General features: G+C 36.4%; 1 protein-coding gene across 4 annotated transcripts in view; it reads left to right on the top strand.

Annotated features, from left to right (window-relative positions):
* Nucleotides 1-15,753, top strand: part of TTC33 (tetratricopeptide repeat domain 33) — a 39,272-nt gene extending 23,519 nt beyond the window's left edge. For all 4 annotated transcript variants that reach the window (XM_019464249.2, XM_019464248.2, XM_019464246.2 and 1 more), the window contains 3 exons: nucleotides 8,016-8,097; nucleotides 9,549-9,680; nucleotides 13,748-15,753. In XM_019464249.2, the coding sequence (XP_019319794.2) occupies nucleotides 8,016-8,097; nucleotides 9,549-9,680; nucleotides 13,748-14,101 (568 nt within the window). In that variant the 3' untranslated portion in view covers nucleotides 14,102-15,753. The remainder of the gene's footprint in view (nucleotides 1-8,015; nucleotides 8,098-9,548; nucleotides 9,681-13,747) is intronic.
* The last annotated feature ends 678 nt before the right edge of the window (nucleotides 15,754-16,431 follow it).

Genomic DNA, 16,431 nt, shown 5'->3' with positions numbered 1-16,431 from the left:
AGAGAAGTTATTTCTATCATTTTGGGGTACAATTATTATTATTTTTTAAATGTTTATTTATTTTTGAGGGGGAGATGAGTGGGGGAGGGCCAGAGAGAATGTATCCAAAGTGGGTCTGTTCTGCCCCCCCCCCCACCCCCCATGGGAGCCTTGAACTCACAAACCATGAGATCATGACCTGAGCCAAAGTCATGCTTAACTGGACTGACTCACCCAGGTGCCCATGGGGCACAATTACTGTAAATATTATTAGAAACACAATATAAAATAAGGTGAAAACTTTAAAGTTCTTGATGACATAGGTTTTAAGGAGGAAATAAAATTATTTAATGATAATATATAATAATGAGGAATCTTAATATTCACTAGGGATTTGATAAAAATGTAGCTGTATGGAAATAGCTTTTAAATTTATTTTGATGTTTCCACATAAGGATGTAAAATTGATAGAAATCAATTAGAAATCTGTCATGATATTAGTGAAAGTGATACTCCTTTGTAGCTATATTTTATTTGACATAGAAAAAATGCTATAACATTTCTTCTTAAATACAGTGAAACCTCATTCATGGCTTCCTCATTTATGAGTTTACCCACTCACAAATATATTGGTAACCCCCAAATCAGTGCTCACGGTGCTTTCACAGTTGTTAGTGGACATCGGCAGAGCTGAGAGAATCTGAGTGCCTCCTGTGTGTATTCCCAGCTGAGTCCAACACGGCAGGTGCTCTGCCTTCTTGTTTCAGCTCTCACACTGTATAAACAAGTGTCCCTTTTTGGGGTCTGTCTAGTGTTATATTTTCCACATTTTTGTGCCCTTTGTTGGTGATTTTGCTGTTTAAAACGCCTCCGAAGTATAGTTCAGAAGTGCTGTCTAGTGTTCCTAAAGACAAGAAGGCTGTGATGTGCCTTACAGAGAAACTACATGTGTTCATTCAGTAAGCTTTGTCCAGTAAGCTTCGTCCAGGCATGAGTTACAGTGCTGTGGGCTGTGAGATCAATGTTAATGAATCAACAATATTTATTAAATAAGATGTCTTTAAACAGGAGCACATAAAACAAGGCTGTATATTAATCAGTTGATACAAATATGACCAGAGGCTTGCAGAAACTTAACCCTGTATTCCCCTATGAGCCGTGATTCAGTATTTACTAATTCAGTCTTTACAGCAGCTTTATAGAACATAACTACAAGAATGAGAATCAACTATATCTGGAAGACAGCTAATGAGTTACATTACATTTTAATGTGTGCAGCTTTTCTTTTTATCAAAAATCTAATTGAATTAAATTTTAAATTAAAATTTAAAGCTGTGTAAAGTCTGGAAGTCTTTCTAAAAATTTTTTTAAAAAGTCTTTCTGATTTGGCAAAGATAAAATTATATTCAACATCATTTGACATTTGTTGTTTTATATTCTACTCTCCTCACCCAAATTAGTCTGGCATATTAATTTCTTATATATATATATTTTTTTTACTCACTGAAAACGTATTCGGTGATTTTTGTTAAGCATGGATGCCACAAAGAAAATATTAAATAAACATCTTTTGTGGGTGATACACAGAAACTGTTTCGATATGTAGTAAAGAGGACTATTTAGAGAGTTCTTTGGATGATCTAAAAGAAGGGCATTTAACTAAATGGGGAAATAGAAGCATTAAAGAGTATTTGAGATGATTTTTGGGAGGAGAGGGCATCACGGCAGAGTCAGGAAAGACACATTGGAATTAGCTGAAGAACAGGCTGAACAGTGTTCCAGCCAAAAGGAGGCCAACGAAAGTCATTACTTGGGGCGCCTGGGTGGCTCAGTCAGTTAAGCGTCCGACTGACTTGGGCTCAGGTCATGATCTCACAGCTTGTGAGTTTGGGCCTGCTTTGGATTCTGTGTCTCCCTCTCTCTGTCCTTCCCTTGCTCTTGCTCTGTCTCACAGATAAATAAACATTGAAAAAATTTTTAAAAATCATTACTTGAATTTTTGATCATCCCAGCAAGGAAGGCTGAGGACTTACACTAAATAGGAGCAGTGACCGTGAGTTAAAGGATGAATTAGAGAATTGACGACTCATGTAACCTAGGGCAGGGCAAGTATAGTCAAGGCTGACTCCGGGATTCTGTCTCAGTGACTCGGTGGTGCTGTTCTCTAAGCCATGGTTGCAAGCATAGAGTAAGTCTGGAGTGGGAGATGATGATAAGTCCGGTCTGGACATGTGTTAGAGATCTGTGTCAGCCTTCTCTGGATTTTATATTCCTAGTTAGTTATCTTTTCATTTCCCTTTTTGGTATTCACAGACTTCCCCAATGAGTTGCCAGCATTCGTTGTTCCTACTTCTTACTCCCACTTTGCTCAGCGGTCTGGTGTCCACTCCTGCCCTTCCAGGAATGCTGTTTGGTCAGTGTCGCCAATGATTGACATGCTGCTGCATCTCTCTTAGGTACAACCCGGCACTCTCTCTGTGACAGGCTTCTCTTTGGTTTCTTTGAAATCACACACACTCCTGAATTTCTTCCTTTCTTTCTCAACTTCTCAGTCATCTTTGCTAGCCCTTCCTTCTCTGCTTGACCTCTGAATTTTGAAAACTTGAGCCCTGGTATCTTTTCTCTTTCTCATTTACTCTCTCTCTGTATGAACTTAACCAATCCATGGTTTGTTTAATGTATTTGTATAATTTGTAATGAAAAGAAAAAGACAGTAACATATGTACATGATTTTAAAAAAAGCAAATGAATACCAACAAAGGCTATACAATGAAGACTAAATCTTGCCCTTACTCCTGTCCTCTGGTCTCTTAGTTCACTTTCCCACAGGAAACCAGTTACTAGTTCTTTGATATCTTGCCAAAGATAATCTTTAGATTTATAAGCATGTGTATGTATATATCTTTTAAAACATCATAAATGTTGATATTCTAAATATATACACCATTCTCTCCCTTGCCTTTTTTACTTAATATATCTTAGAGATTATTTTGTATAGAACTGCCTTTAAAAAAAAAAAAAAAAGGCCATATACTATCCCTTAACCATCCAGACTCTAAAACCAGAGTCTACAACTAGACTCTATCTAAAACCAGAAACCAAACCAGAAAGATTTGGATATGATGGGGTATTTGTATTTCATTGCATGATGTATTAAAATGTATCTTGCCATCTCTTTTTTGAGAAAGGATGTTTTCATCTTTAATTTTTATGAATGATATAGTGACTGGCCTTTCAGAGATAGAAGTGTGCATACATCCAGGTCAGCTCGAAAGAAAGGTTTATAGAAATGGAATTGCTGGGTCAAACAGGATGTGCATTTAAAAAGGCATTTTCCCCCCTCCCAAGCCCTCCCCTTTTTTCTTGGAGTATATTGTTAACCAAGTAAGTAACAGATGGGTTTTAGGGGGCATGTGCACATGAGCTGATTTTTCCCACTGTAAAGAACATTTCCTTACTGGCCTTTGTTTAGAGGTTTGTTATTTTTATTTGTAAGTTTTTGAGAGAAAAAAGTTGTCTTTGTCCCTCACAGAGGTTTTGAGAATAGTGTTCATGTACATGTTCTTTTATTGTTTACACAGTGCAAATTGAAAGTCATTGTTCATTTGAAGTGGAGCTTTTTAAGTGTATTCATTTATGTGCATGCGTTTTGAAGGCTAGATTGAGAAGAGGACACGAGAGGGTTGCTTATTTGTGTTTCATTGTAAGGATTTTCCCCCTTTTCTGTAAGACCTAAAGTAAATATTTTAAAAGTATCATTCTAGTTGTTAAACAGGTAAGCTAGTTTTTGAGGATTGAACAGCTTAAATATGATTTGTATTTTAGGTGTACATAATCTTATCAAAGAGTATTAGTGCCATTTGAATTTTTGATTAGCATAAAGATGGCTAATTTTAAGAACCAAACCAACTGGCAACTGAAGTTATGTTTCCTGTAAAGCTGGCAGGTCATATCAATAGAAAATTGGAAGGGGAGTAGTACAGACAAGGAAATATAGTGTTTATTTCTTCCCTCATTGGCTTTTTGTTAATTAAAGGAAATCAATGAAAATGCTATCTTAAGTTAGACTAACCTTCCTTCTAAGGTGATCTCATTTCCAGTCAGTTTTACATCAAACATAATGTGTGTAGTATATTTGATCTCCAAAATACAATTTTCTTCAATAATTATTCCTGGCCCACTTCCTTCCAAAAGATCATTGTAATGGCCAAAGGGTAATTTTTTCCAGTTTTACTGAGATATAATTGATGTATAACATTGTGTAAGTTTCAAGTGGAGAATGTGATTATTTCATGAACATATATATTGCAAAATAATTACCACAGTAAAAGATAAGTTGACACATCTGTTATCTCATATAATTCCTTTTTTTTTTTTTTTGTGGTAAGAGCATTTAAGATTTACTCTTAGCAGCTCTTTAAGTGTAATGTCTAACAGTAGAGGATTTATTTGAATGAATTTTGCATTGAAATAGTAGTAATCAGTTACTAAGCATTATGCTATAGAGAGAAGCGTTTGATAATTTAAAGACAAAATAATGTTTCATATGTATGATATACATTAAAACACTTGGAAGAGTATACAATAAAAATGTTAACTATGGTTGTCATCTTTTGGTGAAATTATGAGTGTCTTTAATTTCTGTGTGTGTGTGCGCGTGTGTGTGTGCGCACGCACGTGTGCAGTTTCCTTTCTGGTTCTTCTCTATTCGTGTGTTTGGGAAGCAATTTTTTCTATCAAAACAATTATGTCAAAACTGTCGTCATTTACTCAGGTATAGAATATAAGGAAGGCCAGATTTAAGAACATTTTGTGTTAAAGAAAAAAAAAAAAATCAAATGCTTTGTGTGAACCAACCACATGTTTTAGCTGCCAGCATAGGTTTGGAGTCCCGGGCCACCATGCTAGATGTGCGTGTGCGGATCAAAGAAGGAAGAGGTCCGCTGGGATCATGGCTTCCTCCTCCTTCCCTTTCTCTCTTATCCACAAGCTGTTGTTTTTATCCCCTTAAGAGTCCACCAGTGAAGTTCAGACTTTCTCATTTCTTCTTTGTAGATCCCTTTTCATCTTCTCCTTTCCTAGCTTGAGTACCAGGTGAGGCCCATGCATCTCTTCTCTGCCATCATTCTTTTTTAAAAGTATGTTTTGCTTAAAGGAGGCTACTTTATCTGGGGGGCTGGGAAAGGAAGGACTATAAGAACGGCATCCTTGAGAGGTTAGCACATGAATCCAAGCAGTGTGATCTGATAGGTGGTGACCCTACAGAAGCAGCTAGTTAATTAATTCTGATAGTTGATGGTGTTTTAGTAAGAGGGAATTCATAAATAAGAAATTTTAATGGTACCTGAAAAGATACATTAAATGCCTTACTTTGAAGTTCAGTGGGCAGTTTCTAAGCTAACATTAACGTATGAATTATCTAAAAATATCTGTGAGTCTCAGATTCCCATTCAGGGTAACTAGGAGCCAGCAGTGGGACACGGCTGTTTAACCAACCCGTGTCCATCACCTGCTGAGCACAGAGTTTATAGGAAAGTCATGTGGCAGCCATTTAACACCTGTGCCGGCCACGCTTACGGGCATAGCCTGACACCGTGCAGAAGTGTCTGAATATGTGGAAAGCAGAGACGTATGGGCACTCCAGAGGGATCTCAGAGTGAGATGAAGGAAGAGCATTGACAAACAGCAGCCAGTGACACTGCCTCTTTCAACTTTGGGGACCCTGGCTCTAGATACATGCTTGAATTTGGGAAAATCCCTAATAAAGAAATAATTCTCAATTAACGGAGCTCTCAGAGGTTTGATTTGTGACACAATATTGCGATGCAGGCAGAGGCAGAGAGAAACATAGACCATTGGGGCAGCAGGTCATAAAAATGAGGTGAATAATGGCCACACTGTTCCTAAACTTCCAGTAGTCTTTCACCCAGAGTTCAACAGTTTTCAAACAGGTATTTCTTCAGTGCTCAGCAAGAGCCCCTGAAGAAGATACTAACCATGGTCCAGGCAGTAGTTGTGATAGCCTCTCTGCATGTTCACATTTGGTTTGCTTGGAAACAAAGACAACCAGCTTTTGCGGGGTGAATCTTTTTCTGTTTTAATTTTTTAAAGTTTATTTATTTATTTTGAGTGAGAGAAAGAAAGCTGAGTGGGGGAGGGGCAGAGAAGAACAGAGAGAATCCCAAGCAGGCTCCATGTTCAGCACAGAGCCCAACGTGGGGCTCAATCTCACCACCACAAGGTCGTGACCTGAGCCAGTGTCAGGACTTGAACACTTAACTGACTGAGCGACCCAGGTGCCCTGTGGGATGAATCTTCAGCTTATAGTTATATATAGCCGGCTACTACAAAATAGCAGTAGCCACTGCTACAACCTATCATGGCAGCTAAGGCAGGCTTTGTAAAGCACACTCCCATCATGTCCGCCCTCACCCCTGCTGCTGGCCATGGGGTTGGCTCTGTGGCGAACTTATTTTAAGGTGTCGGTAGTCCATTTGTCATTTGTCAGGCTGGCGTAAGACCCCTGGATGTGACGTCGTCCATTTGTACTACTAGTAAAGGAACTCTATAGCAAGGTGAAAACAGAACGTACTTTTTTATGTTCTTCACCTTTGTATTTTCTACCAAATTTTGCCTTTATTTCTTTATTTCGCTGCCCTCTGTTTAAATAATAATCAGTGCATATTAGCCCATATTTTGGTCGTTATGTTTGGTTTGGACCTTCACATTTCCAGTAGGAAATTGTGGAGAAGAACACATACAGAGGAAATAAGGGTCTGGAAAACAGGTAATAATGAGTGATTCAAGAGAAGGCAGCACATGGATAGGGCTTACTACGCTATGAAAGATATTTTCCATGGTTCACAACCTTGGTGTTTATTAGCATTACCTGGTTTAAAAAATATAGATGCCTGGGTCCTATTCTGAGAATATCTGTTTTAGTTGATTGAGGCAGGGGCCAGCTGTGTGGTGTGTGTGTGTGTGTGTGTGTGTGTGTGTGTGTGTGTCGTGTTGTGTATTTCTTCCCCTCCAGAATCTCCCTAGATCATTCTGTATGTAGCCAAGAATTAAAACTAGTGGATTATATATTTTCTGTTTAGTGCCAGAAAGCAGAATTAGTAGCACTGGGGGAAAGGTACAAGATAGAAAGTTTCAGCTCATAATGGAAAATATTCTGGTAAATAGAACTTTCTCCTCCTACAGTATTCAAGGATACAAGAGTTAATCACTTGTGAAGGATGCCGTGAGAATGACTGCTTTGGATAACACGAAGGACTCAGTAGTGCCTTCATTTTATTTGCAAAAGGAAGTGCTGCGGTGCTTCCACAGATTTGGCAGGTGGCGTGCTAAGACCAGCTTTGGGCAGAGGGAGCCTGAGGTGTCTGTGGCACGTCTTTGTGGAGATGTGAGTTGACCACACAGCTCTGGAACTCACAAGAGAAACCTGACTAGGAGAACGTCGGTGAAAAGGTGGTGGTGGAAACCACCATCCCTGTACTGTTTATCATTCATTTGACCCCTTTTGTTATAAGCTTACCGTGCGTTACTAGTCCCCGAGTTCCTGGAATTTACGGACAAGGAAGCTTAAATCTGAAGAATCCTTACGCAATTACCAGACAACTTCTTAAATTGTTCTGTGCCTAGATTGCTCAGCCGAGCCCAGGATTACAACTGGATTATAAATTCCTCATTAAAGTCCTTTGCAATACATCTAACATGCATGACAACATTTGCACGTTGAGGTTGATGAAAAAGAGGGAAATTTTGGTGGTGATTTCTCAGCCCAGAAAATAAAATTGGAAAAAGACTTCTAAGATACCTTTTATTTAATTTATGTTTGTCTTTTTTTCTTTTGCCACCCTTTCCTTTATCTCTTAATTTTCTTGCTTTTGTACCATTGTTATTATTGCCATCAGTTCTTGAATAGAGCTATTTCTTGATACACAGTTATTCCTTAGTACCTGATTTTAACATCTGGTCATGTACTCTCAAGGATTTAGTGAAGATAAGATACTAATGTAACTTCACAACCACAGGTATCGAGAGGCGATTCAAAAATGGGACGAAGCACTGCAGTTAACCCCAGATGATGCTACCCTGTACGAGATGAAATCACAGGTAATGGTTATGAAGAATTTCACTTCCATTATGAAATTGTACTATGTTTATATTTGTTTGGTGAATAGAAATGAACCAAAATAGCATTTCTTTCCATTTTCTTTCTCAAATATGTCTTTTTAAATTTTTTTCAATATTTCCTTTATAGAAAACATGTCACCATATTTATTGCTCTGCCTCTTGCACAACATTAGAAATTCATTTCTTTTCACAACGAAGTTAACTTATTTCAGCCTATGGTAAGATATGAACAGATGGCTATCTTTTAGGAAGTCACTGGTGATTTCTTAAATAAATGAAATGTGTTTGCTTTCCTTGGAAATTAATTATAGTGGACTGACCAATAACTTCATTTCTTCAGAATGAGGGTGGATTGGACTCCGGATGATATGTCTCTAAAAATGGCCTAGTCCTTAGCAAAGGTCAGAATAGACTCAATTTATTTTTAAAAATAACATTTGAATTTTAAAAATACATTTCTAATATTTTGTGGGAAAGTCTGTAAAGAAAATCTCTGAGCAACTGGATTAAGTTATCCAAAAGACGTAAAAAGTCTCTAATAGAGCATCAAACATATTTTTGGCAGGGAGTAGTCGCGCTTCAGCCTTGATCTACACACCTTACAGGTATCTTTCAGGTAATGATTTCAAACATAGGGCACATTCTTTATCAACTTTGATTTTAGATCAGCCAAGAAAACCCCAAACAAATTATGTCCACTGGATGAAGTACTGCGAAGACCTTCATTTGGTTAAGTCTTTAATTTTCAGTCTTGACTAGATATATATTAAAGGCAGTATTTGTGGTGAACTGTATGAAATAGATTGTTTAACTTGGAACCTGATAATGATAGTTGTGTTACAAATCTTATGAAATGCAAATGGTCCCCAAAATGATAGTTAAAATCTAGCCTTTTCCCATAGATTGAAGTGGAAGGTTCTAGAACTCCCTATTTTTCTGCTTTGTATGGTTTGGAGAACCCAGTTGTGGGGAGGCCTGTGGAATGTTTAAGTGATTTTTGTAGCAGGAAGATGTTTATAGGGTGGTGGTTGAACAAATTTGAATTTGTCTCATTTAACAATGAGACCTGGGATCTCCTGAAAACCACATCATAAATAGAACAATCAGAAGTGGAATTAAGAGTTCAAATAGCTCTGAGCCACCATGGCTAGAGTATGACCACCTTATTTTGACCAGATGGACAACAGGGTTCAGTGACTGAAAAGGAGATGTTTTACATTTTCATAGTTATTTTAGGAATAGGAAGAAGAATACTTGTTCCTGACCCTGATGGGCAGAGGAGTGGGTCAAAACTACTGAAGTGCTATATTTACCAGACTAAAAATATTTTTTTTTTAAATGAAAAGATTTGTTTGCATATGGTTATTCATTAGTAGTTTGCTAGTTTATGAAAATTGCTGACAGGTTTTATTTCTTCTTTTTGGTTATAGGTCCTAATGTCTCTTCATGAAATGTTCCCTGCAGTACATGCAGCTGAAATGGCCGTGCAGAGAAACCCACATTCATGGGAGTCTTGGCAAACTTTGGGACGTGCTCAGCTTGGATTAGGAGAGATAGTCCTGGTAATGAAGTTAGGTTATTATAATGATGAAATTTTGTTTTGTTGTGTTTTTGATTAGCTGAACCAAAAAGTAAATAGCTATTTATCATGTCTATGCAGAGAGTAAATAGCAAATTACCTCTTAAAGGTATTAATCCATAAACACAGATAAAAGTTATTACTGAACATCTTTTCCATTTTATTTATTTATTTATTTTTTATTTTTTAACGTTTATTTATTTTTGAGACAGAGAGAGACAGAGCATGAATGGGGGAGGGGCAGAGAGAGAGGGAGACACAGAATCCAGAGCAGGCTCCAGGCTCTGAGCCATTAGCCCAGAGCCCGACGCGGGGTTCGAACTCATGGACCGGGAGATTGTGACCTGAGCTGAAGTCGGACGCCTAACCAACTGAGCCACCCAGGCGCCCCCATCTTTTCCATTTTAAACATCAATTATATTAGAGTCAGAATATTTTTTCAGGTATTAGACATCATGAAAATTTTTTAAAAATGGCATTTGGTAAACCTTACTGAAATACATATAAAATAAGCAACTCTTAGGTTAGTTTTTTGCAACATTAAGGTCTCCACTTATAAAGTGATGCCAGTAGTACATGGAGACAAAACCCCTAATAGATTATGTAAGGGAAGGAAGAAAGTAGAGTATGGGAGAGTAATGATGATAAATATTTAGATGGAAAAGTTGTCAGGCTTAGTGAGGGGAAAATGGGGCAGGATAGAAGCTTATGAAAGTGGAATACTTATTGTGTTGTTTTGTTATTAATTGGTACGTAATGCATTTCTCAACTTGTCTGGACCATAACTTGTAGGAAGCACAGGCTAAATAGATGAGAGGTGGTTAAGACAATTATCCTGTTTTTGTTTTTGTTTCGGCAGGGCTACATATACCTGGCAGCTGACTTCCTCAAGAGTGTTTGCAAATCTAATCTAGTACTGGCAGATTTTGTTTGTCATTAACTAAGATTGTTTCAAGGCTTTATTTGCCTTTTACAGGTAGAAGTAAAACAACAAATAAAAAATTAAAAATGGTTTCTTTAAAGGCTAAAGAAATTACTGGTAAAACCTGAATTTAACTTTACTAACAATGGCTTTAGTAAGTTATAGATAACTTAGATTTTTCTGGTACTCTTGTAAATATTATTTCTATTTACCAAAAGGTGTCAAATTCTCAGAAATCATAAATATGGAATTTTGATGAGAGAATAATTGGTTTCAAGTAACTTAAATATGATAATCCAAAATGAGGTTCACACTGATGGAAACCAGTTTAACCGAAGTCCATTTTCCGTTTTTTTTTTTTTTTTTTCTACCTGAAGACTTAAATCATACCAGAGTTGGAGAAAAGAAATTCATGGTATTTTGTTTTCTATAGGTTAACAGGAAAACAAATGGAGCTTCTTACACAATACTTTCCCCCCATTTCTCCTTTATTTAAAAACTTACAAAGCATTATCACTTTTGCTTGTTAAGTGTCTATGGTAATGTGGAAAAAAATCTCTAGGATGTAATGTTTAGCAAAGACTGCCCAATAGAGAAAGAAACTCTTGCAGGTGACACAGTAGAATGCTTCCAACCAGTCGGTAAAAGTAAAATTGCTTAATATTTTAAGTTGTTTTGAATAAGGGAACCAGTTGTTCAACTCTTATTTTTTTTCCTGTTGATATGGTTCTGCCGATTAAAATTGTGAAATTCTTAGAGGGATTAAAAGTGTTATTTTTTTTTTCCCTTAGTTAATGTAATTTTTTAGAGCTCTACTTGGAAAAATCGGAGTGTAATTTTTATGTCAACTTAAGAGATTCTTTTGAAAGACTGGAATGGTAAGAAAAAAATGACTATACTTAAAATGTCATAAAGGAAGGGTCACTATGAGAAATATATTGAAAACATGCTAAAAACTGTAACATCTAACCATTCTTCCTATATATGTATATATTTGGACAAAAACACAAGAAAATACTTACATAAATAGATCAGGTAGTAAGTTAAAAGTCAATAGTTGGGGATAGCCCCAATAGTAATTATTTAGGTTTTTACATAGAGTTGAGTATTGGAAGTTATCAGTCACTAAGTTCTTCACCTGAAACTAATATTACACTATATGTTAACTAACTGGAATTTAAATAACATGAAACTAAAAAACAAAACACGCCTGGGTGGCTCAGTCGGTTAAGCGTCCAACTTCGGCTCAGGTCTCCCGGTCTGTGAGTTTGAGCCCCACGTCGGGCTCTGTGCTGACAGCTCAGAGCCTGGAACCTGCTTCAGATTCTGTGTCTCCCTCTCTCTCTGCCCCTCCCCTGCTCATGCTCTGTCTCTCTCTGTCCCTCAATAATAAATAAATGTTAAAAAAATTAAAAACAAAACAAAACAAGTTGGCTGTTGGAAAATGATTGTGACTTAGTTTGTTCTTCATTTTCTAATTGAAGTGTAGATTTAACTTACCAATCGAGATCTTTTTTTTAAATTTTTTAAATGTTTTTATTTATTTATTTTTGAGAGAGAGAGAGAAAGAGAAAGCAGGGAAGGGGCAAAGAGAGAGGGAGACACAGAATCTGAAGCAAGCTCCAGACTCTGAACTCTCAGCACAGAGCCTGATATAGGGCCTAAACCCACGAACCTTGAGACCATGACCTGAGCCAAAGTCAGACGCTTAACCAATTGAACCACCAAAGCATCCCATCTTTCTTCTTTTTTAATGCAGGCAATTATCTCTATAAAATTCCCTTTTAGTTCTACTTTTGCTCTGTCCCATAAATGTTAATGTGTTACATTTTCATTCTCATTGGTCTCAAGATGTTTTTCCCTTTTGATTTCTTTGACCTATTGGTTGTTCAAGATTGTGTTGTGTAGTTTCTACTTGTTTGTGAATTTCCCAGTTTTTCTTCTGTTGATTTCTAGTTTTATTCTGTTGTCGTCAGAAAATGGGGCTCCTGGGTGGCTCAGTTGGTTAAGCGTCTGACTCTTGATTTCAGCTCAGGTCATGATCTCAGGGTCGTAAGATCAAGCCCCGAGTCAGGCTCCAAGCTGAGTGTGAAGCCTGCTTAAGATTCTCTCCCTCTGTCTCTCTGCCCCTCCCCCACTCACTCTCCTGTACTCACTCACTCTCTCAAAAAGAAGAAAAGATGACATACTTGGTATGATCTTAGTCACCTTAAATTTGTTAAGAAGACTTGTTTTGTGACCTAACATGTGATGCTGTCCACTTATCATGTGATCTTTCCTAGAAAATGTTGTTTGTCCTTGAGAACAGTGCGTATTCTGGTGCTGTTGGGTGGAATGTTTTGTATATGTCTGTTCAGTCCCTTTGATTTATAGTGTTGTTCAGGCTCTCTGTTCCCGTATTGCTCTTCCTTCTGGATGCTGTCTGTATTCATTACTGGGATTTGGGTATTGCAGTCTCCTGCTATTACTTTATTGCTATTTCTCCCTTCACTTTTGTCAGTGTTTACTTTATATATTTAGGTGTTCTGATGTTGGGATGCATATATATTTATGATTGTTATATATTCTGGGCCAATTGACCCTTTTATCATTCTTTAATATCCTTTGTCTCTTGTGACAGTCAATACATGTTAGTATTATGCGGAGCTAAGCTCTTGGCTTCAGAGGTAGGCATTCTTGGTACCTTCCTGATCGTGGTTTAGTCAAGAAATCCCTAGATTCTTATATTTGCTGGTCTGCAGAAGCTGAACAATGCACTCGCTCTGTCTTAAACCATATCCTTAATTGTACTTCAGTGGACTTTTACTCCTCAGCAGTGATGTGTCAGTCACTTTCTTTCACACTTCTTTAACTTTTTTTTTTTCATCATAATCATCATGCAGTGTTAAGGGTACAGCCTAAATGTCTATCCTTGCATTCTAATATGTTTTTTAAACAGATATATATGTATATATCTTATATGCATACATACATATATATACATATTAATATATATATTATATCATATATATACATATATAGTAAAAAAAAAAGATATAGATGGAGATATTGTAGATTCTATTAAATCCACTCATTTTTTAAAATAAAGCAAAGGAAAAACTCTGATTTTTTTTTTTTATCTCCCTTAGGCAATTCGAAGTTTTCAGGTAGCCCTTCACATCTATCCAATGAACCCTGAAATATGGAAAGAAGACCTTTCTTGGGCAAGAACACTCCAGGAGCAGCAGAAGGTAGCACAGAAGATTAAGAAGTGTGACGCGTCAGCGGAAATGACACATTTCTCACCAAAGTCAATCCCCGACTATGACTTTGAAAGTGATGAGATTGTTGCTGTTTGTGCAGCAATTGCGGAGAAACAGAAGACAGTTTCAGCAAATAAGACAATGGTTATTGTTTCGGCCTCTGGGACTGTAGAGACGGTCACTGAGAAGGAAGATGGTGCTACACCACCAGATGGCTCTGTTTTTATCAAAGCCCGATAAAAGTAGCAGGAACCCTTTGAATCTGGCTTTTTGATTGCTCTTAAAGTTTGAGGCCTAGGGACATCTACTGTGGAGAGACAGAATAAAACTCCTGTTTGTAAAATGAGTTCTGCAGATGAGGCATATAAAAACTAAATGGTAGAATTATTGTATAGTGTTTGGGCTGTGCTTTGATAAGTTACAATTTAAACTTCTTAAGATTAGAATTGTGAGTACAGTGGGTTTTGATTAATAAACTTAAAAAAATAATCCAAAAATGTAAGTGAACGCATTTTAAAGACACAACTTGAAAAGTGAATTCTCTAATAGTGAATAACTTGATGGCCAGTGTTATTAAAATGTTGACTCGTTGGCTTTTGTTTCACGATAAAGGAAGTTGGTGATTTCTTTCCCTCCTAATACTCCTGTTACTATTCACTCTTCTGTTTTTCTGGTTGCATTAGAGGAAGTCTCCCAAAGCTCAAATATTTTTTGACATTTATTTTGCTTCAAAGTTGTCATTTGGTTATTTTTGGAATCTTTGAAAGTTTGGCTGAAAATGCATGCAACTGTATACATTCTAAACATTTTCTGGACTTTCTCTTCATTCTGATTTGTGCTTATATTTTGACTTCAAAATTATTACAACAATGGTAGTTGCCTTCTTCAGTATTAGATATGTGAAATACTGATCAATGTCACAATGATGGTTTTATTGTTTTAGTTGTAAAAGTAGATAGAGTATTCCTTACCACGAGTGAGTCATGTTTAAGATGTGCATTTTTGAAAAATGCTTTTATAGATATGTCATATCAAATTGTACTGGTGCACTGGCCCAGTCGAAAGTAGTATTTTCTTCTCCTTATTTTTAAAAGCTTAAAAACTCTGAAAAAAACTTACCTTTTGCTTTTAACGTTCCAGCTGATGGTTTGGAATTCTTTTTCTAGATAACTTTTTTGGAACTACTCAATTAAATTACAATTTTAAATAGCTAAATTATGTCTTTCTAAAAAAGTAGGGATGTTTATGAGTGTCAGTGAATGTATGTATCTTGGGCATGACATACATAGGAACTGAAACATGACTTAACAGTACAATCCCATGAGTGGAGAAGAATATATTTAAAGAAATATTTCGTTGAAAGGCCACGATCGCATTCACAAATCAATACTGTCATTGCTAATATGAGTTATTTTTATACCACATATATTATAGTACAATTATATAGAACTACTGGGTCCTGTTACTTCTGACACTCAGGAAGCTATTTTTGCTGTAAAATTAATTTTTTCCTTGTCAGAGATGAAAGTAAGCTGTTTTAAAGAATCTTACCTTAACCTGTTGGAGCATGTAAGTAATGGTCTACATTTTTCTGAGATGATTTAAAAAATGTTTCCTTTAGTGGAATGCTTACCTCTTTTTTTTTTTTTTCAGAGTGTTATATTTTCCCTCAAAGTTACATCAGAAAGTTAGCTGTGGTTAGGTTAGTTTTAGAGTAATTGAAAAACACAAATATTAGTTACATTTTATTTTGTTTAATAAAGGATATTCTCACAGGGTAGATACTTGAGTATATACAGAAGTGAGCATTCACCCTTTGGTATGTGGTTTTGAGTAGTGGGTTTTTGTTTATCGTGTAATTTGTGAATAAATGGTTTTTTCTGCACTTTAAAGATTTGCCTCTGTGTTAGCTTTTGAAAAATTTGATTTATTTAATTTCTTTCTTATGTGAAAATAAAATATGTAAAGCACCTTGTATCTTGCATAGGAAGTACTCAGTAAATGTTAGCTATTTCTATGAAGAACTTGAATTAGTATGGAGATATTTAACCTCAGTTTCTTCTGATTTTAGGAAGGTAGGAGAACTTTGTAATCTTTATCAGAAAGTGAGAAGTCACTACTTTTAGTATTATAGGACAGATGGTTATCAGTTCTTGGCATAACAGGGGGGATTGTTCTTGGCATAAAATCTGTGCCTCAGCCCCAAAAGGGGCAAGACCCAGGATGGAAGGCATGTAGCCACTAAATTCTGTTAACAGAACCTAGTGTTTTTTCTGTATTATGGAGAGGGAAGGCAGCTCATTTATCCATGCTCCAAAGGATTCTCAGCTAGTATCTTCTATGCATGAGGAGAAAAATGCATATATCATTTTGTAAAGATGTGAATAGTGATCTACAGACATTTGCTAAACCTGTTAACTTCACTAACAAATACTTTTGAGTCTGAAAGAAAAATAGTTGATGCTACAGTGATGTAATTTAAGATGTTTAATATACCTTCTGAAATAACACTAAACACTGTATTGAACATAATTTATATTATTCTTGTTTGAAAATTGTATGGCGTAGAT

This window comes from Panthera pardus, unplaced genomic scaffold (assembly GCF_024362965.1).
Source record: "Panthera pardus isolate Hobbes unplaced genomic scaffold, ASM2436296v1 HiC_scaffold_2, whole genome shotgun sequence".
NCBI classification, from domain to species: domain Eukaryota; kingdom Metazoa; phylum Chordata; class Mammalia; order Carnivora; family Felidae; genus Panthera; species Panthera pardus.
Note: the sequence above shows the minus strand (reverse complement) of the source record. Positions and strands in the feature narration are given on the sequence as shown.